The sequence below is a fragment of the Silene latifolia genome, chromosome 4 (genome assembly GCF_048544455.1).
Source record: "Silene latifolia isolate original U9 population chromosome 4, ASM4854445v1, whole genome shotgun sequence".
NCBI lineage: Eukaryota > Viridiplantae > Streptophyta > Magnoliopsida > Caryophyllales > Caryophyllaceae > Silene > Silene latifolia.
In genome coordinates, this window is record NC_133529.1 from 62,382,789 (window position 1) to 62,409,152 (window position 26,364).

At 35.1% G+C, this 26,364-nt stretch overlaps 1 protein-coding gene across 3 annotated transcripts; it reads left to right on the plus strand.

The window, feature by feature from the left end:
- The first annotated feature begins 18,582 nt into the window (after positions 1-18,582).
- On the plus strand, positions 18,583-24,104 carry LOC141653531 (autophagy-related protein 8f). 3 transcript variants are annotated; one of them, XM_074461324.1, is made up of 6 exons: positions 18,583-18,727; positions 20,649-20,690; positions 20,779-20,834; positions 22,290-22,342; positions 23,260-23,378; positions 23,691-24,104. In XM_074461324.1, exons 2-6 carry the CDS (start codon positions 20,654-20,656, stop codon positions 23,792-23,794), a joined length of 369 nt encoding a protein of 122 aa, XP_074317425.1. In that variant the 5' UTR covers positions 18,583-18,727; positions 20,649-20,653; the 3' UTR covers positions 23,795-24,104. The 3 variants fall into 3 exon arrangements, with proteins under 3 accessions (XP_074317425.1, XP_074317426.1, XP_074317427.1); XM_074461325.1 differs by having other exon boundaries at positions 20,654-20,690; XM_074461326.1 differs by lacking the exon at positions 18,583-18,727 and adding an exon at positions 19,287-19,441.
- Positions 24,105-26,364: the final 2,260 nt, after the last annotated feature.

Genomic DNA, 26,364 nt, shown 5'->3' on the forward strand with positions numbered 1-26,364 from the left:
TTTGGGTGACTTTGGTTTCTTTCTTATGGTCGACCGTAACAGGAGGCTAAGCAGATTTTCACTGGGTCATTTCATCGTGCTTATATCTGCAGGATTCGAGTTGAAGAAAATATCCAACCTTTATCGGGTTTAGTTATTTCTCAGGGCCACTCGAGGAGTTGAATCGAAATGGGGCCATGCTCGAATGATGATTCGTTTATCGATTAAGTTACTCTCTAGTCGGGAAAACCACTCTTGATATTGATCACTTGTAAAATACGACCTTTGTGAATACGGATTTTGCAAATTGTTTTACATTGAGTGGGAGAAATTTTAGGATATGAGAATCGGTTATCGCACATACACTTGTGAGGACAAGTGGGAGTTTGTTGGAGCTTGTGTCCTCCACAGTTAGTGTGATAACATATATAAATCTCTTATAGGTTCACAAGGGTATACTTAGTATTTTATCAGTTGATTAACGATTACTTAATAACGGTTGGCTTGCTAGAAGTTTGACGTTATTATCATACTGATGGCGGTGATCAACTGGTCCCTAAAAGTCACACCTAAAGGATGTGTTTGAGAGATGTGATTGTATGAAAATATAATCACATTGATGCCTTATATGACTAAAAGGTTAGTCCATGTATTTGACTAAACAGTTAGTCAATGTGATGATGAGACGATTATTTAATTCAATTAAATAATATTAGCTGAGACGAATTAACTGTTAATTCGTAAATTGAATATAAACTGTTATATTTAATTAATGTATATAATGTTAGCTTAAACGAATTAAGATGTTAATTCGTAATTAAACGTAAACGGTTATATTTAATAAGCAAATTATAAATATGCGATATTTATAGTTAATGTATATATTATACGATATTGTCATAATAAATAATGACGGACCGGTATTAAGTGTGTGGACTTATTAATACAGGACGACATTAATGACAACAGATAATTAATACTCATTTATACATTTTGAAAACCAACCTAAAAATAAGAAGATATTTTCTCCTTATTTTTGGTGGGATTTTCGGTTTGGCAAAAGAAAAAAAAGGAAAGAAAATTTCTTCCCCATTTCTCTCCCATTTACACGATTAAAAGGGGAGAGGGGAATCATTTTTCCTAACCTAATTTTTGACCTAATTCTCTCATAAAAAAAACACAAAAACCCTAAAATAATTATCAATTTTGGGGATCTCATTTTAGCAAATTGAGAGGCATTTCTCAAAGCATTTTGGGTGCAACAATTAGGAGAATATCGATTTCGATATTGTTCTTAGGCCATAATTGCTAGGACCAAAGGTTGATTCTTAATCTCTACTCTTTTTGTTTATGTAATTTCATTTATGACTCGTATTTTCATAATTATAATTTCGTTATAATCCGATTTTTAGAGGAAGTATACCGATATTTCCCACAGCATTTGTACTTGCTTTACTAGGTAGTTTCTCACTGTGATATGTCCATACATAGTAATTATCGGCAAAACCATTCAACCAAAGATGAATTTGAACATCTCTTTTCCTTTTAAAACCTAGGTTTTTGCATTTCTTACACGGACACCTCATTTCACCTAAATTCTTATACTCACTACTTTCTTCCGCGAATTTAATAAACTCTTTCACCCCCTCTGCAAATGCTTTCTTGGATTTCTTTTTTTCGTCTAATCTTTCATACATCCACTGTCGTTCTAATCTTTTCATGTTATTATGTATCTACATACATTTCAAAATATATATATTTATGTATGTCATTAAAAAAGATAATAACTTAACAACAATCACAATCAAGAATAATACACAATAATTTAACATCTTAACCAATATAAATGACAATTGTCTACAAATAATCTTTATTTCTTTGAATTGGGTCCTTATCACTCCAACCTAAACCCATCAATGTACGTTTCAAGTCACTAGCGAACATGTACTTGTGATTTATCAATGAGGAAAAAAATTCGCAGCAATTCCCATCCGTTCTCCAAATACACAATGTAGAATAAATAGTTACTCCACATATACATTCAGAGAACATTAAAGGAATTATCACCAAACTTTTTCCTCATTAACAAATCACAAGTACATGTTAACTACCTAAGTGACTTAAAACGTACAAAGACAGTCCCAAAACGGGGACTATTCAAAATTACTTCTGGTGAGTAATTTTTGAACGGGTACTAGGTTAATATGAACAATAATTTTAACAATATTAAAAACAAAACATACAACAATGACTACTTTTTCAATAATGTCAATTAACAAAAACTAACTAACATGACTAATTTTTCATTTTACATATCTAATCTAATTAACATTAAGTCTAATTATCATTTTAAAAACATTAACATTTCACAAAATTTAACAATAATCTAACTAACAATAATTCCAATTTTTAACAATATTTCCAATTTTTAACAATAAGATTACATAGCTAATCTAATTAACATTAATTCTAATTTTTAACAATATTATTAACACCTCACAAAATTTTCAAAACACAACATACATTTAAGCAAAATGGGCTTCTATCCTAAGTCAACATGCATGAACACCAACAATAATTCAATAACAATTGCAACAATAACTACTATCTTAAATCAATTAAGCTAATTAAACAAAAATTAATTAAAAGGAGATTAAACAATACCTAATTAACTTTACAAATAATTAAAAAGGAAGAATGAGAAAGAAGTAAAAGGCGGCAGGCAGCGGCGACGGCAAGCACGGTGGGGGCACGACGGTGGCTGTGGAAGCAAAAAAAAATTGAAAACAAGAAAAAGAAAAGGAAAAAGAGAAAGAAGAGAGGAAGGAAACACAAAATTAATTACCTAATAGTGACGGCGACGGCGTGGTGGTGCTGGTGATGGCGCCGGAAGTGGAGGAGGGTGGTGGTGGTGTCGGGTTTTAGAGAGTTAGGGTTAGGCGGAAGCGATTTTAGATTTGGGGAAAAAATTGGTAAAGTGTCGAGGGGATTGTGCGGGTGTGAGATAAAAGACGTATCTGACGGAATTTCCATCAGTGATTTAGTATTCCTGACGGAAATTCCGTCAGTATTATTAAATTACTGACGGAAATTCCGTCAGAGGCATAATTACTCAGTCAATAATTCACCCAACAGTCCCACGTCATAATAAGTGAGTATCTGACGGAAATTCCGTCAGTAATTGGCTAGTACTGACGAAATTTTCGTCAGATACTCAATTATTGTGACAGCTGGGTTGCACAATCACATTGAAATATCTAAACCATCTGACGGAATTTCCGTCAGGAAAGTGGTATTACTGACGAAATTTTCGTCAGATGTCCAGTAACTTCACAGCTGGTGTGCACCCCTGTGTGTGAGAATCATCTGACGGACATTCCGTCAGTAATATTACTTCACTGACGGAAATTCCGTCAGATATTTTTTACCGCCATTGACTTTGTCAACACGGCAATAATATCTGACGGAATTTCCGTTAATATTTGTTACTGACGGAAATTCCGTCAGAAAACCGTCAGTTTTCCGTGTTATCCGACGGCTTGTTTTTTCCTTCAATGTACCCGTCACTATCGCGCGTTTTCGTTGTAGTGCGGGGCAAATGGTAATAGCTTTTTCTGAGCGTTTGGGGGTGGCAATTATTACGAGGGTCGAGCTTATGGTACTTTGAAGGGGACTGATGTTGGCTATGGAGCGTAGGATACCTCGTCTTATAATTCAGTCGGATTCTCGTGTTGTGGAGCAATTTATGAAGGTTGATCATTTATTTCCCACGGCTCATTCTCACTTAATTCGAATATGCAAGTCGTTTATGGAGCATACGAATTGGAATGTTGAAATGTTCCATGTGTATCGGGAAGCCAACAAATGTGCGGATTGGTTAGCGAACTTGGGTGTGACACAAGACATTCAGCTTCGGAGGTTTGATCTGTCTAATATACCGAGTCAACTTTTCCGTTTGATGTAAGATGATGCTGGTGGTGTTGCTTGGCCTCGGGTGGTGGCTGTCTAGTTTTTGGTTGTTTGCGTTTTATTTTATTTTGTACCCTTTCCTTATTTTTGGGTTTTTCCCGCTTCTGTTTTACCAAAAAAATTTAGTAAATAGGGGATCTTTATTAGGAAGAATCCATGATTATGACATTTTATTTTAGTAAAAATTAAAGGGTTATTTCTTAATTAATTTAGCTTTATTTTTTGCTTTAATTTGCTGAAGATGACATGTGGCAGAAGCCATCTGCGATGACACGTGGCAGATGGTTTTTGCTTTAATATTGTTGAGTTTATGGATTCAAGTACCTAAGAGGGGGAGGGGGTGAATTAGGTACTATTTAAAAATTTTATAACTCCAACTTTATTGAATTAAAGTGAGTTACGAGGACAAAAGAGATGAGAAGATACTTTGAATAATATTGAAAGATTGAACAAGTATCACAATGAATGTTTGCTGAAGTATGAAAGCAACAATCGTTCTGACTGTATCTATTTGTCTCAGTTTGTGGAATATGACTGCAGACCAAATGCGACAAAGATGATGAATGTTACTTCTAAGGTTAAGCAAAGCAAAAACAAACAAACAAAGTAAATTGCAGCGGAAATAAAGTAAAAACAATGAACACGAGATTTTTGAATTGGTTCGGCAAATACTCAAGTGCCTACGTCCAATCTACCTTTTTATTGCTTTTCTTTTAGTGATCTACTCCGACAACTAAAAGACCCTTACAATAAAAGACACCAACCTACTCCGGTTGTAAAGCTAGTACAAGAACTACTCCGTTCTTATGACAAGCTAACTCGCAACCTACTCCGGTTGCCAACTCACAACCTACTCCGGTTGTCAAGAGTTAAGGACTACTCCGTCCTAAACTCTACTAACACACTTAGAATGTTATAGGATCAAGTTTCCACTAACACATTCTTAACAAAGAATAGAGATGGACAACTTTTACAAGATCAACAATTCATAAGCAAGAGAGTTTAGTATAGAAAAGCAACAGTAGCCACGACTGTAGTAACTTGAAGACTTTTAATGGTTTTGCAAATAAACACGATTTTTATGTTTTAAAAACAATTTGCAAAGTTGGAAAAATTAATTCAGAAAAGTCTTAGGTTTTATGAGGAGGATGGCACGGTTTATATAGAGGAGGTGAGTGAAGGGGTTGCTAGGGTTTTTGAAGGGTCAAAGACCTCACATGTGAAGGGCATTTGCAACCACCCAAAACTTGCACCAAAAAGGCCTCTTTTGCAAAGGTAAGAATAGAGAAAGAGTGTTTGAAAGATAACCTTAAAAGCTCTTGCAAATTCAGAAAACAAAGAGGGAAAAGACAAGTCACATGATGACAAGTTGACACTAAAATGGCAAAAAAGCATTCTTTGTTTTCTTAAAGAACCAAAGGGTTGAATTTGCATAAAGAGGAAACATTTTGAAAATAATAATTCAAACCACTCTTTAATAAAGACCATCTCCTTATAAAAAATCTGATTTTTATCTTTGAAAAATAAGAGTCACGTGAAAGCTTTTGAAAGATAAAAAGGGACTTCAAGTTTTACGAGTTGTGGCAATAATCCAAGCAGCTGTTTACTTGTGAAAGCAACAGTCGTCTGGACTGTTTCTATTACTCTAAGATACTCTACTTTCTCACTTGTACATTAGATGACACTTGACTTAATACAAAGGGATTAACAACAACTTCAACACTTCTTAATCCAAGCTTGATATGATCAATAAACCTGAAAAGGTAAACTAAGATGACACAAATCAAATGGGCATGTTATCATCAACATAAGGAACCCAACAAATTCCCCCTTTGATGATGACAAGCCCCAAACGAATGTATAAGCAATGTAAGCACCTTGATTCAAGATTTTAAGCAAGCAAGATCAAATGAGAGAAGGGACAATATTATCTTACCTAAGGCAAAAGCTAGAATCAAACTACTATGACAATTTTACATTGCCCCAAAACAAGATTCAAAACTAAGAAGGTTAGACAAGACATTAGTTAATCAATAGGCAAAGAGATTAAGAACATGAGTTTACCTTTTCCCCCTCTTGACATCATCAAACGGATAGGGATGTCAAAAGCATTAGAGTGCAGATATTTCACAAGAAAACACAAAAAGACACATGTAATCGTGACAAGGTAACAAGGTCAACATAAATAAGGATTAAACATAAGTTAATCAAAGTTCAACATGGCTAAATAAAGTTTAAAATACACCACCAAATGTCAAGATAACAAGCAAAGAAAATATTGTCTTAGAAGGGCACAACCAAGGTGGGACAAAATGAAAAGGCACGGGTAAAAGTTAAGTAGGCCGAGAGGAAAGGATAGGCTAAGGGGAGGAAGCTTGTTCACCATCCGAGCCACTACCCAAAGGATCATCATCCACATGAGCATCATCACCAATTTCTTTTGTTGACACAAGGGTGGAAATGATAACCACCTCACCACGGATGAGGTCCACAGTAGAAGCGAGGGCCGAGATTGCCAAGTCCTTTTGACGAGCATCTTCCTTAAGCCACACACTCAACTCAGCCACGACATTAAGCACTTCCCGCATACTACCCGAATTCACTTGACTAGATGACCCAACCTCCGGGTCCTTCTTAATTTTCACCGAAATTAATTCATCATTTTCAATTTTGATAAGCATCTTCCCCATTTCACCATCACTCATAACATCACACATATCCAAAGAACCCAAGCTAGTACTCACTAAAACCCCTTGTGCCTTGAGCACAACCGACAACCACATTCCATAGGGTAAGTGAATCATGCTAGAAGAGGGTCTACGAAGTTTGGTCGAAATAAGATGAAAACGCTTAAACATTAACCCAACTAAGTTCACCTTTTTGTGAGTTGCAATGTGATAGATTAAATATTGTGAGGCTATGGTGAGTTTTCCCCGATCACCCGAGGGATAAATTGACCGACAAAGCATGTTAAAAATGATGCGAAGAGGAGGGGGTATTTGAGTATTGCTAATTGGACCAGGAGAGACAGCTTTGGGACACACGGTTTGAGCAACATTAAGAGGTGGGGCATAAGGTAAAGCGACCCATGTTTCGGAGGGAAGTTTGTCATAACCTCCGACTGGAATATCAAGGGCGGTAGCGAAATCAGATTGAGACAGTTTAAGAGGCTTACCGTTCACCTTAGCCGTAAGAGATTCACCCGACTTATCAACACGAACAGTTGCAAAGAACTGAATCACCTCGCTCACAAAGACCGGTTCACGCATTTCCAATAATTTTTCCCAACCTTGAGCTAAGACCATGTCACGGACTGAATGAAACGCAGGCGGCTCAAACCAGGTTTGGTTGTAAACCCGAGGAGAGTGGATTGCTTTGATATTCATCAACCTCTCACAGTTTTTGTAAATGGAGGTAGGGAGGTCTATACTCTCAAGGTGATCCCAAACAATGGCCAAGTCCCATTTCGAGGTTAGGGAAACCGGATCAGAGGGAGAAAGGTATACAAGCTTCTTCTTCAATTGTTTCGATTTTTTCTGGGGAGGTTCATTGGGAGTTTCAATTGGAGTATCAACAATGGGGTTTTCGATGTTACTTTGCTCGACATTTTCTGAAATTGGGGGTAATTGGGATGAAGAGGATTTTCCTTTTCTTTTGTTGTTTTTCTTCGCCGGAGTCGGGTCAGACTCGGCGGACTTGGTGGGATTCTCATTCAAATCAAACTCGGTTTCTTCTTCAACATCTTCAACAACCACGGTAACAGGTTCAGAGGAAGAGCTCGGAACAGTAGAGCTTTTCTTTCGACCACCTCGTGTGCGCCGTCCTACCATAGTGGAGATAGGGATGTCGTCGGATGATGGTGGGTCAGTGGGGTTCGGTGATGGTTGTGGGTTTGGTGGATCTGGGTTTGTTGAAGGAGTCGTGTTTGAGGTTTGAGGAGGGAATGCGTAGGAGGTTTTGGTTGAAGTCATTGTTGGAGTTGTTGATGTCGGTGGGTGTGATGTGACAGGTGGTGAGGTCAAGTTTGTTGGTTTGATGGGTATGTGGGTATTGAAAGATGTCTTGACCATGGTGGGTTAATAGGTAGGTGAGATGAGGGAGTTTTGTGGATTTGGAGATGAAAGGTTTAGTGGATTGGGATGTTTGGACGGGTAGGCATAGGTTTTGGGTTGATGTAGTTAATGGCCCATTAAATGTGGTAAGTGAGGTGGTTGGCCCAACTAAACATATTTAATCACTCGAAATAAAAACGCAAGGTAGCATATAATAAACGTAAATTTAGATATGAGGTTGAGTGATTACCGACTCACAAATACGGTGTCAATTTTTGGTCTAAACATGATGTCAATGCACTTAGAACACTTAATGACATATATCCAAATTTAATTTAATCAATTAAGGAAATTTGTAAAACTCATACTAAAAATCACAAGCAATTAATTAACCCAATTTCTAATCTAAATTTCTCAAAATGTTCTCTTGCAAGTGGCTTAGTGAAAATATCGGCAATTTGATTTTCGGTTTTGCAAAAGATAAGTTTAATATGTCCTTTTTCAACATGATCACGAATAAAATGGTGACGAATATCAATATGTTTGGTTTTAGAGTGTTGAATAGGATTTTTGGAAATATTTATTGCACTCGTATTATCACACATTAAGGGAATGGAGTCAAAAATAATACCAAAATCCAAGAGTTGTTGTTTTACCCAAAGGAGTTGAGAACAACAATGTGCCGCACTAACGTACTCACTTTCGGCCGTAGAAAGAGCTACCGTGTTTTGTTTCTTTGAGGCCCAAGAAGTCAAGCAAGGACCTAAGAACGTTGCAATTCCGGAGGTACTCTTTCTATCCACCGTGCACCCCGCATAGTCCGCATCCGAAAAGCCTATAAGATCAAAAGGACAATGTAAAGGGTACCATAAGTAAAGATTTTGTGTTCCAATCAAATACCGAAGAATTCGTTTAACGGATTTGAAATGTGATTCTTTCGGATTTGCTTGGAACCTAGCACATAAACAAACACTAAAGAGAATGTCGGGACGACTTGCGGTCAAGTAAAGAAGTGAGCCTATCATACCTCTATACACCTTATCACTAACATTCTTACCGAGTTCATCCTTGTCCAATTTGGACCCGGCTACCATAGGTGTATCATGAGGCTTACCATTAGTCATCCCAAATTTCTTAAGCATTTCTTTAATATACTTTTGTTTATGGATCATGATTCCATCCTTTGATTGCTTAATTTGGAGCCCAAGGAAGAATCCTAGCTCACCCATCATGCTCATTTCAAACTCCGATTTCATTAGTTCCGAAAAATATAAGTAGAGGAGTTCATTTGTTGCACCAAATATAATGTCATCAACATATACTTGTACAACCAACAGTTCACGGATCACATTTCAAGAACAATGTTTTGTCAACGGAGCATCTTTTAAAACCATTTTCAATAAGAAGTTTAGACAATCTATCATACCAACATCTTGGTGCTTGTTTTAAACCATAAAGAGCTTTGTCTAATTTGAAAACATGGTTAGGCAAGTTATTGTTCTCAAAACCCGGTGGTTGCTCTACAAAGACATCTTCTTCCAAATATCCATTTAAGAAAGCGGTTTTGACATCCATTTGGAAGAGTTTGATGCCTTTGTGAGCCGCAAAAGCTATAAGCAATCGTATGGCCTCAAGTCTAGCTACCGGTGCATAGGTTTCATCGTAATCAATACCCTCTTGTTGGTTATAACCTTGCACCACTAGTCTAGCCTTGTTCCTTACGATTTCTCCCGAGTCATCAAGCTTGTTGCGAAAGACCCACCTAGTACCAATGACGATACGATTAGGCGGTCTAGGGACTAAGTGCCATACCTCGTTTCTTTTGAATTGATTGAGCTCTTCTTGCATAGCAAGCAACCAATCTGCATCAGTCCAAGGCGATTACATTTGAAGGTTCAATTTGAGATAGGAAGGCATTGTGGGCACAATACTCATTGAGATGAGCGAGATTGTTGACGGATGATCTTGTTCGAATTCCCGAGTTGAGATCACTTGTGAGATTAGTGAGTGGATGAGAGCTTTGATGTTTCCACTTCTTTGGAACAATGGTTTCTTGTTCCCCCTCAACAAAGATCATCACGTTGGATCGCTTTCTATTGGCCTGGAAGGTTCTTCATCCTCACCTTTGTTTTGGGTTACTTGATTCTGAGGTGGATGCAACGATCGTTGGTCTGTTGCTTCCAGAGAAGAATCGCGAGTGAGGTGCTACGTGTTCCCTCCGAGTTGCCGATCTCCTTTGAAGGTGAGTCTACCGTGTCTCGTTGCAATTGCAATTGGTCGGGAGCTTCTTCATCCGTGAACACGAAGTCTTTTCGAACAAGACCAATCTCAAACTCATCATCCTCATCCTCATCATCATCATCCATGTGTTGTACCTGTCCAAGCACACTAGATTCATCAAAAATGACATGGATGCTTTCTTCAATTAACAAGGTTCGTTTATTGTAAACTTTATAGGCCTTGCTATGATCGGAGTACCCAATAAATACTCCTTCATCACTACGTGGATCGAACTTACCCAAATTGTTTTTACCATTGTTATGAACAAAACATTTGCTTCCAAAACATCTAAAATATGAAATGTTGGGTTTTCTTCCACGTAGCTATTCATAGGGAGTTTTATTCAATATACTCCTTATCATGACACGATTATGAATGTAGCAAGCGGTATTTACCGCTCTTACCAAAAGTTCTTAGGCAACTTACTAGATAATAACATTGTTCTAGCCATTCCTTCAAGGGTTCTATTCATCCTTTCAACCACACCATTTTGTTGTGGGGTTCTAGGAGCCGAGAAGTTATGGTCTACACCATTGTCATCACAATAAGCACCAAATGATGAGTTTTCGAATTCGGTTCCGTGATCGGTTCTCATTGAAACAAGTTTTAAAACAAGTTTATTTTGAATTTTTCTTAACCAAATTAGAAACTCATCAAATGTCTCATCCTTAGAGCTTAGGAAGAGTGCCCAAACGAACCTAGAGTAATCATCAACAATAACACACACATAACGACTACCACCTCTACTTCTAGTTCTCATTGGTCCACACAAGTCGATATGTAAAAGTTGCAAAGGTTGAGATGTACTCATAATTCTTTTGGATTTAAAGGAACTTCTAACATGTTTACCTCTAGCACATTCATCACATACTTTATCAAAATCAAACTTTATATTAGGAATGCCTTCAACTAAGTCAAGTCTTTTAAGGGTATTAAGAGTTTTTGTACTAACATGACCAAACCTTTTATGCCATAACCAAGGATCATTGTTCATTACACTCATGCAAGACATGGTGTGACCGGATAGAGAGTTCAAATTAGTTAAGTACACATCTTTGACACGTCTTCCTTCGAGTATTAGTTCATTAGTAGTGGCATCAAAAATTCGACACATATTGGCACGAAATTCAACAAAATTACCCTTATCACAAAGTTGAGAAATGCTAAGGAGATTATGTTTCAAACCTTTGACAAGCCGCACATTGTCGACACAAAGTAAGGATGACTTACCAACTTTTCCAATGCCAATTACTTCACCTTTCTTGTTGTCACCAAACCTTACCGTGCCACCATCATACGCTTTAAGTGAGAGGAATTGGCTTCTATCACCCGTCATGTGACGCGAGCATCCACTATCCAAGTACCAATTGCGGCCGCCTCTCACCAAGCCCTACACAAGATTAGTTTTTGAGTTTAGGAACCCAAATGAATTTGGGTCCCTTTTTGTGATCAACATAACTTGTGGTGTCTTTCTTAATGTTCATTTCTTTTAATGTTTTGGTGTTCTTGTCAATGTCATCAAAACATTTTGTACATCCATTGAAAACATGACCATTGTCACCACAATAATTGCAAATGATGTATTCGGGAAGACCCACGTATTTCCTTCCTCTAAAATCGGTTTTAGGCTTCTGGATGCAACAGTCAGTCTGACTGTTCCATTTGAACCCCAAACCAGCAACTTTATCACATTTCTCGGTTTGATTCGTGAGGAAGTTTAACACGGTTTGACTTCCTTCCCATTTTTCAGTGATGTTCTTAGCATTAACAAGTTCATTGGTCAAGTCTTTAACCCTAGAGAGAAGATGTAAATTCTTTTCTTTTTCTCTCTTGAGTTCATCATTGTTAACACTTTCTATGGACAATCTTTTCTCAACAATGAAGTCATGGGTGTGGTTGTTGAGTTTAGACACGAGATACATGATTCTTTCTTTGGACCCTTCATATTTAGATGTCATCTCGTCAAGTCTTTTGTTTAGATCAACGATTTCATCGGATCTATGATGAGGAGAAGACCTAGAAGTGCTACATTCGGGCATACCTTTTTGAAAGAAAGTAAGCCTATCATGGAGAACTTCTATTTCATTCTTGAGACAAACAACCTCACCTTTTAGACACTTGTTTTCATTTTCCAAACATTTGATCTTTTCTTTTGACTCGTCTAAATCGTGGTCAGAAGCAACAGTCTTAGACACTGTTTCTCTTAAGTCTACAACTTCAACTACAAGGTCATAGATCTCATTTTCAAGAGCATCTTTGTCCTTCAAAATGTCATCACGTTCCTTGGTTAGAGAGGAAACTTGCATCACCAAGGTAGTGTTGACATTCTCAAGGTCAGAGACGTCTGTGGGTGTCAACCTAAGACGCTCTAGTTCTTTAGTCAAATGTTTGTTTAACTTGTTGACTCTTTTAACTTCGTCATAAGCCTCAGAAGTGACAGTGACACAGTCTGTTGCTTTTAGTTCATTTTTCAGATTAAAGTTCTCTTGAGCAATTTCCTCAATCTCATTTTGCATTACCTCGAGTTTATCATTTTGAAACCGACACTTATCAAAAAGTTGGTCAAGAAGCTTACATACTTTCTCTTTGGAGTAAGTTCTAGCCTTGGCCTTTAGATGATTTACCTCGTTGTCGGAATCGGAGTCGGAATCGTCGGGGTTAGCCATGAGGCATCTTAAGTGTTCAAGTTTTGAGGTTTTTGAGACTTTTTCTTTACCATGATTTGCAAGACACATTTTAGCCTCAAGTTCCTCCTCGATGAGTTCCTCATCTTCCTCGGAGTCGGACATTCCCCAAATAGCACTCATGACTCTATGTTTATAGTCCTTTTAACTTTTTTCTTCTTTCCTTAGATTTGATTTCTTCCCACTTGGGACATTCTTTAATTTGATGAGTTTTATCACCACATTTAAAGCATCCCACGGTGGAGTTAGGTCGTTTCTTAGGAAAGCGTTTTTTCGAGTAATTATTAGTGAACCTTTTGTTACCTTGTCCATTGACCAACCCGGCTAAGTTCCTTGTGAACATAGCAAACTCGTCTTCCTCCTCATCTTCTTCATCACTTGGAGAAGATGTGAGGGCGAGACTCTTTCCCTTTGATGACTCACTAGAATGCTTATCGAGATTAAACTCGTGAGCCATTAGTGATCCCATTAGTTCATGAAGAGATAGGGTTGACAAGTCTTTAGCTTCCTCTATAGCGGTGACTTTAGGTTGCCATTTAGGAGTTAGACTACGAAGGATTTTTCGAATGATGTCCTCGGACTCGAAATTCCTTCCTAGACTTTTAAGCTCATTAATAATACAAGAAAAACGAGAAGAGAAACTATTTAAAGACTCGTCCTTTGACATTCTAAACATCTCATATTGTTGCATGAGAAGGTCAATACGGTGTTTTCTTACTTGGGACGTCCCTTCATAAGCAAGTACAAGGGAATCCCAAATAGATTTTGCCGTAGGACACCCGGAGATTCGACTAACTTCCCCCTCACCAACACAACGTTGAAGAATCGACATTGCTTTGGAATTCTTTTCGGCAAGCTTGAAGTCGTTCTCATTGTAATTTCTTTCCTCTTTTGTCTTGGTGAAACCGTTTAGAATATCGGTTTCCTCAATGGCAAGAGGTCCATTTTGGATGATGTTCCAACATTGATAATCAATACTTTTGATGTAATGTTCCATTTTGAGTTTCCACCATCCAAAATTCGAACCGGTAAAGACCGGGATCTTGGAGTGTTTCTCGGAATCCATTACCCACGAATCAAACTCTAAGGCGATTAGCCTCGATCAAGAGCACGAGGCTCTGATACCAATTGTTGAGTTTATGGATTCAAGTACCTAAGAGGGGGAGGGGGTGAATTAGGTACTATTTAAAAATTTTATAACTCCAACTTTATTGAATTAAAGTGAGTTACGAGGACAAAAGAGATGAGAAGATACTTTGAATAATATTGAAAGATTGAACAAGTATCACAATGAATGTTTGCTGAAGTATGAAAGCAACAATCGTTTCGATCGTATCTATTTGTCTCGGTTTGTGGAATATGACTGCAGACCAAATGCGACAAAGATGATGAATCACTTCTAAGGTTAAGCAAAGCAAAAACAAACAAATAAAGTAAATTGCAGCGGAAATAAAGTAAAAACAATGAACACGAGATTTTTGAATTGGTTCGGCAAATACTCAAGTGCCTACGTCCAATCTACCTTTTTATTGCTTTTCTTTTAGTGATCTACTCCGACAACTAAAAGACCCTTACAATAAAAGACACCAACCTACTCCGGTTGTAAAGCTAGTACAAGAACTACTCCGTTCTTATGACAAGCTAACTCGCAACCTACTCCGTTTGCCAACTCACAACCTACTCCGGTTGTCAAGAGTTAAGGACTACTCCGTCCTAAACTCTACTAACACACTTAGAATGTTATAGGATCAAGTTTCCACTAACACATTCTTAACAAAGAATAGAGATGGACAACTTTTACAAGATCAACAATTCATAAGCAAGAGAGTTTAGTATAGAAAAGCAACAGTAGCCACGACTGTAGTAACTTGAAGACTTTTAATGGTTTTGCAAATAAACACGATTTTTATGTTTTAAAAACAATTTGCAAAGTTGGAAAAATTAATTCAGAAAAGTCTTAGGTTTTATGAGGAGGATGGCACGGTTTATATAGAGGAGGTGAGTGAAGGGGTTGCTAGGGTTTTTGAAGGGTCAAAGACCTCACATGTGAAGGGCATTTGCAACCACCCAAAACTTGCACCAAAAAGGCCTCTTTTGCAAAGGTAAGAATAGAGAAAGAGTGTTTGAAAGATAACCTTAAAAGCTCTTGCAAATTCAGAAAACAAAGAGGGAAAAGACAAGTCACATGATGACAAGTTGACACTAAAATGGCAAAAAGCATTCTTTGTTTTCTTAAAGAACCAAAGGGTTGAATTTGCATAAAGAGGAAACATTTTGAAAATAATAATTCAAACCACTCTTTAATAAAGACCATCTCCTTATAAAAAAATCTGATTTTTATCTTTGAAAAATAAGAGTCACGTGAAAGCTTTTGAAAGATAAAAAGGGACTTCAAGTTTTACGAGTTGTGGCAATAATCCAAGCAGCTGTTTACTTGTGAAAGCAACAGTCGTCTGGACTGTTTCTATTACTCTAAGATACTCTACTTTCTCACTTGTACATTAGATGACACTTGACTTAATACAAAGGGATTAACAACAACTTCAACACTTCTTAATCCAAGCTTGATATGATCAATAAACCTGAAAAGGTAAACTAAGATGACACAAATCAAATGGGCATGTTATCATCAACATAAGGAACCCAACAAATATAATATATGATATGATGATTTACAAAAGATATAATATTCTATAATTATTTCGATTTGATTTAATGCCTATATGTAATATATTTATATAAATATATAACCTCTTAAAATTGTATGACTAAATAGTAAAAGTAATTATGTTAGTAGTGAAAATAATTGTACTAACATTGGATATAATAATATGTTTGTAATCACTCATTTGAATAGTCAAAGTAACTATATTAGTAAGGAGAGTAGTGAAAGTAATAGAAGCAACAACGGGAGTAGTGAAATTATCAATATTCATGCGGCAGTAGTGAAAGTAATAATAATTACCGTAGTTATAACGAATGTAATAAAAGTAACAATACGAACAACAAAAGAAAGAATATATGAAAAATTAGCTAACTAATTGATTTAAGTAAAATATTAATAGTGGGAGTAGTGAATTTGTCTCATAATTTAATTCATCGTAATTTTAAGATATGACATAGAAAAATATAATAAAGATAAATTTATGAGTTATGCAACTTTAAAGTAGTTTTATTTAATTGAAAATAAATTTTAATGGTAAATAGAAATAGTCCGGGCATAGCCGGGCACCAATACTAGTATATTTATATAAATATATAAACCTCTTACAATTGCATGCTTAAATAGTATAAAAGTAATAATTCTGTAAGTAATGAAAAGAATTGTAGTAACATTGAATATAGTACTATGATAGTAATCACTCATTTGAATAGTCAGAGAAACAACTTTAGCAGTGAGCAGGAGTAGTGAAAGTAATAGAAATAACAACGGAAGTAGTGAAATTATCAATGATAATGCGTCATTAGTGAAAATAACAATAATTACGTAATAATAATTACGACGGGAGTAGTGAAAGTAGTAGTAGTAATAACGAATGTAACAAAAGTAACAATACTAACAACAAAAGAAAGTATAAATGAAAAATTAGATAACCAATTGATTCAAATAAAATTTTAATAGCAGAAGTAGTGAATTTGTCTCATAATTTATTTCATCGTAATTTTAATATATGTCAAAGAAAAATATATTAATGATAAATTTATGAGTTATATGCAACTTTAAAATAGTTTTATTTAATTGAAAATAAATTTTAAGGCTAAATAGAGGTAGCCCGGACGGGGCCTTTATATATCTAAGGGAGTACATCAAACATCGTAGATGATAATCGGAGACTTAGAGCATCCACAAAGGTGGGAAATTAACATCCTCATATGCCCTCTCTCTCCTTAAATGGGCAGTTTATGGACTATACAACTGGATGTACAATAACATTGTACATCCAAGGTTATTTTAGTCTTCCTCAACTACTTTTATATGTTAAACCCTAAAACCAAGACTACGTAATTCAATTCAACTCCTCTTCTCTCTCTAACTGCTTCTATATTTTGATCTCCATCTTCCTCCATTATGTAGTTAACTAATCTTCTCCTTTTAAATTATTTTAACAACTATAATATCTCTCATTCTTCAATCAGAATCAATATGAATTTAATTGATTTTTACCCTCACGGTGAGAGAAGCTTCAACGGCAGATGAAACATCAAAAGGTATCATCATCAATGGAAAAAAAACTTTGAAGGAGCATGAAATAATCAATAGAGTTTTTATCGGGATTTAGATTATATAAATAATGGAATCTCATCTTACAAATCTGTTTGAATTAGGTCGTGTTTTTTTTAAACTATATTTCCTATAAATTTAAGTTCGAATTCTTTTCATAATAACTCATATTCTTTTCTTAATAACTCGTATTCTTTTCATACATTACAATTTAGTTCAAGCTCGTGTTCTTTTTATAATAGCTCACATTCTTCTCATAATAGCTCGTATTCTTATTAGCTCATTTTTTTTAAAAAAAATAGCTCGTATTCTTCATGTGTGTACAATTTATGAGTTCATAGACATTTAGTTATGAAATACGATAACATCTGAAACATTATTTAGTCGTGTTTTTTTGAAAGCACATTACATAAAATTTAACTCGAATTCTTTTTATAATAACTCATACTCTTTTCTTAATAACTCGTATCTTTTCCATACATTACAATTTAGTTCAAGCTTGTGTTCTTTTCAAAGTAGCTCGTATTCTTCTCATAATAGCTCGTATTCTTTTTAACTTGAATTTTTAAGCTCATGTTTTTTATTTATGTATATAATAATAACTCGTATTATTCATGTGCGTACTATTTACGAGTTTATAGACATTGAAATATTATATAAGATCAAATTTGGGGGAAAGGGGAACTTTTGCTAAAGAGAGAACTACAGTACGTTAAGTTTTACGTTGTTGAAGTAAAATTTTTAATTTTTTTAATGGGCTATAGATTGTTAATCATATATTATATGGGCCTGATGTACAATGCTTCTGTACAACAAGATGTATAATCCTATTTGTGTTAAATGGGGAACCTCGTTATTGCACACAACCTCCCAATAAATGAAGCTCCTCTATTTGTAGGGAAGGTTCCCAAAGAAAAAGCAAGGCATTTTATGTTGCTTTTGGGGAGACTCTCAAATTTTTGGTGTAAATTAATATTGTTGGTGAACCCCATTGTTGCATAGATGTAGATATAAATTGGGGAGGGTAAATGAAAAAGTTAATGAAAATGAGGTGGATCAATAAGAAAAGAAAAGAGAAAATATGAAGAGCCTCATCTTATGCTCTTAGGGTTAACAAGTTCAAAAGATTTTCCAAATCGACTTATATATTAAGCTGATTTCAAAACCTTTTCAAACCTACTTAATCCGAAATTTACCAAAAGGAAAATATAATCCATTTCATGACCTTAAAATTGTAATCTTAAATCTATGATTTAAAAAGGTCCCAACAAAATTAGATCAAGTAACTCATTGACCTCACATGGAAATTGGAAGCATATAGTACAAGAAACAAATAAATGATGACTTGCGGTCCAAATTATGTTTGATAGCCATACGAGTATTATTACAGTATTATCTTTTACAAGAAAGAGATCGCTTTTAAGTCTATCATTTATTATATCTAACCAAACGGGGTTTGACTAAATTATCCATCCAAATTAACACCAACCTCTTCTTCATCTAATCATCTCCCTTTCTTCCTTCCAACTTATCTACTTCAGGTTGTTTAATTCATGCTTTTTTTTTGCTTTTTTTTTTTGTGGGGTTCTTTTGTTATAAAGTTTGTGTTGTTAATGATACAATTTCATGGTTTGATCACTGAATTATATGTATGACTGCAATCTGCTAGTTTGTATGACTTTTTAGACTTGATGGGATTTTTTTAGTATGGAAATTTGATCTTTTCGGTCCCAACATTTGTTTACATTTTATATTAGTTGTGAGATGTATTTTAATTAAAGCTACACAAATGATTGATACGGACTATATTTTAAATAAAGGTATACAAATGATTGATTGAGACGTGGAAGTTTTTATTATTATGTGCTGTTTTGATTTGATGGGGTTTTACTTATAGTTTGTTATTTTTCTTTATCGGGTTGTTTGTAGTAAATTTGATGATGGGTGGTTCTAGTAGATGTGTTCTAGACTTGATAAATTGAACCGAAGATGTCTTAGCCTAGTGCTTAATGCCCTTGTGAGTTGTGGCTCATTTGACACCCATAAAAAGAAAAATTTGGTCCATTGTAATTTCTGCTGTAGAAGCTGTTAGATTTTGGTTTCAGGATATTTGGCTGTAATAATTGTGTGAATTAGCCTACCCTCGAAACTAATTTCTTAGTATTGATGAATTTTTGCAGTATGCAAGGTTGATCAAATAGGAAATTGTGTGATCTTGTGATTAGTCCTTACCTGCAGCAAAGCCTAGCATTTCCGTAAAGTTTCTGGATTGTTAGTTTTTGTTGCTTATAATAGTTAGTTAGTGGTGCGGAGTATACAACGGAAAGTTATGTTTGTTTTAGATGAGGTTGAGACTTGAGAGGTTAGCTTTACTTTCATTGTGGTGCAACTTTGAAAGTGGTTCACGTAATTTGAATTATATCAACATCGAAGTAGTTAGATAAGATTGAGCTTCAGCGTGCAAACTTAGTCATATTAAGATAGGGAAATGAGTTTACTGATCGCGTATGGAGTATGAAATTTGTGCCATAGTCTGAAGTATTTGTTTCAAACTGCCATGTGTGTCAATAATTTACGCCAACTTAAATTTTTCATCTCCCCTCTATTTCCATGTCTGTAACCCCCATACTCGTTCTGTCAATGTTGATGATATGCTACAAATCAACCCAAAAAATTAACCACATGTTTTCCTCTATTAACCAATGAAATTATCATCTCAGTCAACCAGATCTGGTTGAACTCACCCATTTCTCACATTTTGTATTCTTTAATTGCTAAAGGTGTCCTACAATGTTAAAACTTTGATCGTTTCTTATTCTTTCAAAGTTTCTTCTAAGGTCGTTGACTCGTTGCTCATGAAGCTCCTATTCGATGAGTGGTGTTAACATTCGCTCCCGATTTCACTCTCCTTTTTCCTGGTTTCTGTATCCTGTCTTGAAGGCTAATGCCTACATTTTGCCAAATTTGAATACTTTGATGTGTTTTCTGTCTCTGTTGTTGATCATACCAGATTTGTTGTTCTCTAAGAGTGACACTTGAGAAATGAGCCGAGGCTGTGAGGAGAACAGCGAGGGAGAAATGCCTGATTATTATGATGTAGCACAGGAACACAGACAGGACAGCGCAAGGGGGAGAACTTACATCGATATGGCCATAGGGTGGGTGGGTGGGGGTGAGTTTGGGCGGGACACCTTATACCATAGAATCAACCCGTTAATAAGGGAGTCATGGTAGATATTGTCGAGCGGAGGGGATTTAACGTACTGGTGGTGGTGATGATAATTCATAGTTGAATCATCATGTGTTACATCTAAAGTAGAGGTTATTAACAAAATGTGAAACAAGTATAGCCTTTACATGTTGATTTACTGTTGTCTGTGAAAGTGCTGAACAAGTAATCTTACCTATATAATTATAGAAATCAAATGGCACATTGACTTATTCGTGTATGATTTCTTTCAGGACAGATGGCTAAGAGCTCCTTCAAGCTTGAGCATGATCTTGGTAGGCTATTTATCTTTTGATTTATTAATGCTAGCTGTATAAACAATTCTTGTTTCAGTTTATTAACTCTCAACCCTGTTATTTCTAGGGAAAAGACGGGCTGAAGCTGCTAGGATAAGGGAGAAATACTCAGACAGAATACCGGTAAGAAGTGCCTTAGTCTATATTATTGCACCTGATTTTGATTTGGGACTTGGACATGATTCCTGAACTTGAAGTGTGGGGAAGTGGGTGTGTGCTTCTAGAGTAGGATATGAACATGTAGTTATTGTAGTTAGAAAATTGCTGATCTTCTAAGATCCGCTTCTGACCTAAAATATTAGTCTTGAAAGTCCATAATCCATACCCATCGAAAGTGTCAAGTGTGTGGCATACAAATTTGAAGTTTCCAGTGATCAAAATATCGCCTCATAATGAGCATAAACAATACTTTAGACTTTAGATAGAAAGTTATTCCATTGACTAGCACTTTCTAAGCAGGATCTGATCGTTCTAGACTTTTGGCATGACACATTGAATGTCTAGAATAAGGATCTAAAATTTACGTGACTTGAAAGATTAAGAATGTAATATCAAGACCATGGAAGTATGCATTACATTTCTGAGATGAAAAATACATGATTACAGATTATACAAATAGAAGTTATATAGGGTGGATCGATCGTCACACTAGACATGTGATAAAGAGTCTGGAGCTTCATCACATTTTTCTAGGACATGTGCATGTATACTTGGTACTTTGGGTTCCTGACGAATAATATAGTTGTTGATTCGGTTTTTTCGTTTTGTACGCCTTATTGTGCAGTCCACTATTCTAATAAGATTAGCGGCAATGACAGACTAGACCACTGCCGATTTCCAGCATACAACAACAACATCAGAGCCTTAATCCCAAAATGATTTGGGGTCGGTTGACATGAATCATCCTTTAGAACCGTCTATGGGTGAACGCACACCTCCAAATGCGAGAAAAATAGAAAAGGGAAAAATGAAAAACAAAAGGGAGAGTAAAACATAATACGAAGTCAAGGTAAACTTATAGGTTTTAAAATCGAAGTCCGGATTTCTTTTATAAAAACTTAAAATTTAAATCGAGAATAAAGATTAAAACGATTTTTGAGAACCTAAGTAGAATTCATATACATGATTTCCAGCATGTATATGAATTTTCAAATTATGATGGCCTGTCTGCTGTAATAGACTACGGTTAGGTGGTAGTCTTTTGTTTCTTTGATGCTCCCTCAATCCCACAAAAAAAAAAAAGAAAAAAAAAAAAGTAAAGGTAAACAATTTTCTGGGTCAAAGGGAGTAGCTTGTATGCATAGTCACTACTTTATAAATTAAGAGGCTACTCTTCCTATCACCAATTGGTTTTAGGATGGAATCTCGTTGAGCTTATGAAGTAAGCTCTCTCTTCCCTGTGGGTGTGGCCCGATCCATTTTCATGATTTAACACTTGGTTTGAGCCTTATCAAGCTTAGAAGTAGGTCCCGTAAACTTGGTTATCAGAGCACCTTCTTTTCGAGGGTTTCTGGTGTGAACTCTAATCCTTCCGTGTTATGTCTGACCTGTATCTTTTCTACAAATTCTTTTTTGAAGGTTATTGTCGAGAAAGCGGAGAGAAGCGATATTCCAAATATTGATAAGAAAAAGTAAGATGTTCATTCCTTTGTTTCAATATACTCCATACTTGGCACTATAAACACAAACTAGTTTCTGTATTCTTGTTTTGCGTCATCTGGTATGTCAATGGCCAGATGTCAATATTTTTACCTATCAGAGGTTTGAATGATGTGGGTTCTCGCCTTCTTGGACGTTGTAGCGCGTTGACTCTTTGGGCATTATATGTGTAAGTTCCATGGTTACCGAATTCGCTATGAATATGTCCTTACCAATTCATAGCGAGTGTTATATGTATTTTCAGTAAGCAACATGCTGGAATTCGCTTTTAACAATTCGCGATTCGCAGGGCACCGAGCGAATTCGGTAATTATGTGTGTAACGAGAGCCTAGGAATCAATGGGCCCTTGCGTTTGCTGTAGTGTCCATTTGACTACAGCTGTAAAGTCTGCATTAAATTGGTTATGAATTTAAAGACCTCGGCATATCTTAAGAGCTCCAAGTCTAGATGGTTCAGCTCCTTCAGTTCTGTCACCCATGAATCATGATTCTATCGAACTGCGTAGAAGTTTTTGAGAGATATTTGCGAGAAATGTTTATGCCTTCAAACTGTTCTGGGCTTCAAATTTCTATAGTTTATCAATTTATATCAGCAGGTCATAAAGGACTCTTACAACTTAGAAGTATTTTAGAAGTTGGGATTGCTGCGAGTCATCATATAAAGTAATTTTGACATTTTCGATGTTTTTTTTTACAAGGTTTATATGGTGTCTTTTAGGTTTCCTTATGAGTTCAGTGTAACGGGATACTGAATTCAAGGATGTAATACTGTCATCAGAACGACAAAGAATTAAGGTTATTAGCATAGTACAGTGATGAATATGTAATTCCAACTGATGTCCTTACAAACTTACGCTGAGACTTTTTTTGCCGTTTCACAATTTTGCAGATACTTGGTGCCCGCTGATTTGACAGTAGGACAGTTTGTCTATGTAATCCGCAAAAGGATCAAGCTTAGCGCTGAAAAAGCCATCTTTATATTTGTGGATAATGTCCTCCCACCTACGGGTAATGTTGTCAGCCCTTATATATAGTTTGTTAAAATGAAACTCTGTTAGCAATGTTATGCAGGTTGCACTTCGTGACTTTATCATATTTTGGTTGCCGTCAAATACTCAGATGTACCTAGTTCATTTGTTCTGAAACTATAGTATTCTACTAATCTATCTATCTATCTATCTATCTACTATCTATCTATCTATCTCGGATATAGTAAAATTTGTTCTCTTTGTTCAGAAATTAGAGTACCGAGTAGTATGTATTGAGACAATGACACTTGAACCTAGTTGCTGATATGGATAACTTAATTCTTCTATGCAGGAGCGATAATGTCTGCTATTTACGAGGAAAAGAAAGACGAAGACGGTTTCCTCTACGTGACTTACAGTGGAGAGAACACCTTTGGGACAAACGCTTCGGAATAGTTGGAACCAGTTGATTGATTTTCAAGCAGGACAATCTCAAACTAGACACGGTGATTTTGGCTCGGATTTCACAATAATCTATTTCTCCAACCCAAAAGAATCAGCTGCTGTAAATGTTGTAAATAATGTCATCATCAGATGCTCTGCTTACTAGTGACAAACTTATTACAGTATTCATATTTCATGTAAGTTGGATAATTTAGTGCAAAATCAAGTACTCTCTTTACCTTATTTGTGAGGGTATTTGAATCAAAGGTAAATAAATTATTTAGACGGATGAAGACGTATTTATTATATATCATTAGATGTATGTGAATTATAGTAGTTGGGTTCAGGTCATCAGGTGGTTGCATTAAAACAAGTAACATTTGAAATTGAGACAGAACTGACATTGCCTCATGTGAAGGGCACGTGAGAGAGGGAGAGAGGGGCAAGTGGGCCGTTTTGAGCATGTACCATTGTCGTTTCTAACATGTGCCTTTACTGAATGGGCCGTTAAATATGGGCCGCTTGCTAATTTGTGGGGGGTCTGGCCCAGCATGCTTCCCATTGCATTGGAACTTAATGCGGGAATTCTTAGCTACATTCGGTGTATTATGAAATTTCGATTTTAAAAATTAATTAATGGTTTGATGTTATTTGATCGGCCTAGGTAAATGATGAGTCGATAATGTGGGATATCGAAATTAATTAATGGTTTGATGTTATTTGATCGGCCTAGGTAAATGATGAGTCGATAATGTGGGATATCGAGTATGCCCAAGAATTTCTCAGGGAGTATGAAAATTGAGAGTTGCAATAGACAGCCTGTCGTCTTTTACATCAATGGTAAATTATAATATGCTCCCTTTATCTTGGTCATTGGTTTACCTTTTATATTAAGGAGTATCATATATAGCTTGGGGATTTCGAGTACAGTTACGATTGGGTTACCAAACATGGATTTTATTACCCAATTAGCAACATGGTGTAACTTAGCATGCTTATTAAGAGTAAAACAACTAGGTTTAGATAATTGTGCTAGAAAGATTAGTGGACCTTGAAACTTTGCATTCTACAAAGGAACAAGAATTCTTCCTCTCTCCCAGGTTAGCTAGCTTAGTAAAACCCGTAAAATAAAGAAGATTATTATAAGTTAAAATATGAGTGATTTTTGGAATTGTCTAAAGAGCTACAAGAACAACACAATAAAATGATGATGTGTTTTTTTTTTTTTTTTTTTTTTTTTTTTTTTTTTTTTGTGGAAAAATCGAACATAGTTATATTAAAACAGAGAGTTTAAGGCCCCATTTTTTCGGCTTTTTAGAGTGAATCGAACGAGCCGAATCGAATCGAATCGAAATAATCGAATCGAATGGAGTGAATAATCAAATCGAGCCGAATCAATCGAATGGAGCCGAGCCGAATCGAATCAATCGAATGGATGGAATTTAAGCCGAATCAACTAAATAGAAATTTGAATCGAACTAAGCCGATTGAGTGATTGAATCGAAATAATATTAATATTAATACTAAATAATAATAATAATAATAATAATAATTATTATTATTATTATTATTATTATTATTATTATCATCATCATTATTATTATTATTATTATTATTATTATTATTATTATTATTATTATTATTAATATTAATACTATTATTATTAATATTAATATTATTAATATTATTATTATTATTATTATTATTAGAAGAAGAAGAAGAAGAACATTAATAATAATAATATTAATATTAATACTAGTAATTATACTAATTTGAGCGATTAACTAGGTAGCCACCATGAACCACGGTTCACCATCAATCTAATTAGGTGAAATAATGGAGCACCGATTTGCTAGATTGATGTTCAAAGTCTAGCCGTTTATCATCCTAATTTGACTGATTAGGTAGCCACCACAAAGCACCAACAATCCTAATTTAATTAATTAGATAAATAAAAATCGACATAGCCTAATTTCATATTTAACAAATATATAAAATTTGGTTGCTTAATTAAAACTCAACAAATAATATTAATAATTGATAACAAGTATATTAATTTATTATTTGATAAATTAGAATCCATCTTGTAATTTTTAAGTCATTTGAGCAACTAAGTTAAGTTTTAGAGAAAAATATTGATTTAAGAGTTCACTTGGTTCTATTTTAGGTGAAAAGGGTACAAAATAGAACGTTATGAAAAATTGTATGTGAAAGAATAAAGTTCGTATATGAAAAAATAATTAGGTATTAATAATAGTAATATTAAAATTAACAATGTTAATAATAATATTATTATTAATTAATATTAATATTCATATTCATATTAATAATAATAGTAATAGTATTAATTATATTAATATGAATATTATTGATTTTAATAACCATAATATTCATAATAATAACAATAGTGAGGATGATTAATTAATAATAAATTAATGATGATGACGATGATGGTAATAATGATAATAATAATAATAATAATAATAATAATAATAATAATAATAATAATAATAATAATAATAATAATAATAATAACAACAACAACAACAACAACAACAACAACAACAACAACAACAATAATA

Excerpts from the sequence above, each read along its gene's own strand:
- LOC141653531 (XM_074461324.1), top strand. The coding sequence starts at position 20,654 with ATGGCTAAGAGCTCCTTCAAGCTTGAGCATGATCTTG. Across the intron at positions 20,835-22,289 it reads AATACTCAGACAGAATACCG|GTTATTGTCGAGAAAGCGGA; the intron begins GTAAGAAGTGCC and ends TCTTTTTTGAAG. Across the intron at positions 23,379-23,690 it reads TAATGTCCTCCCACCTACGG|GAGCGATAATGTCTGCTATT; the intron begins GTAATGTTGTCA and ends TCTTCTATGCAG.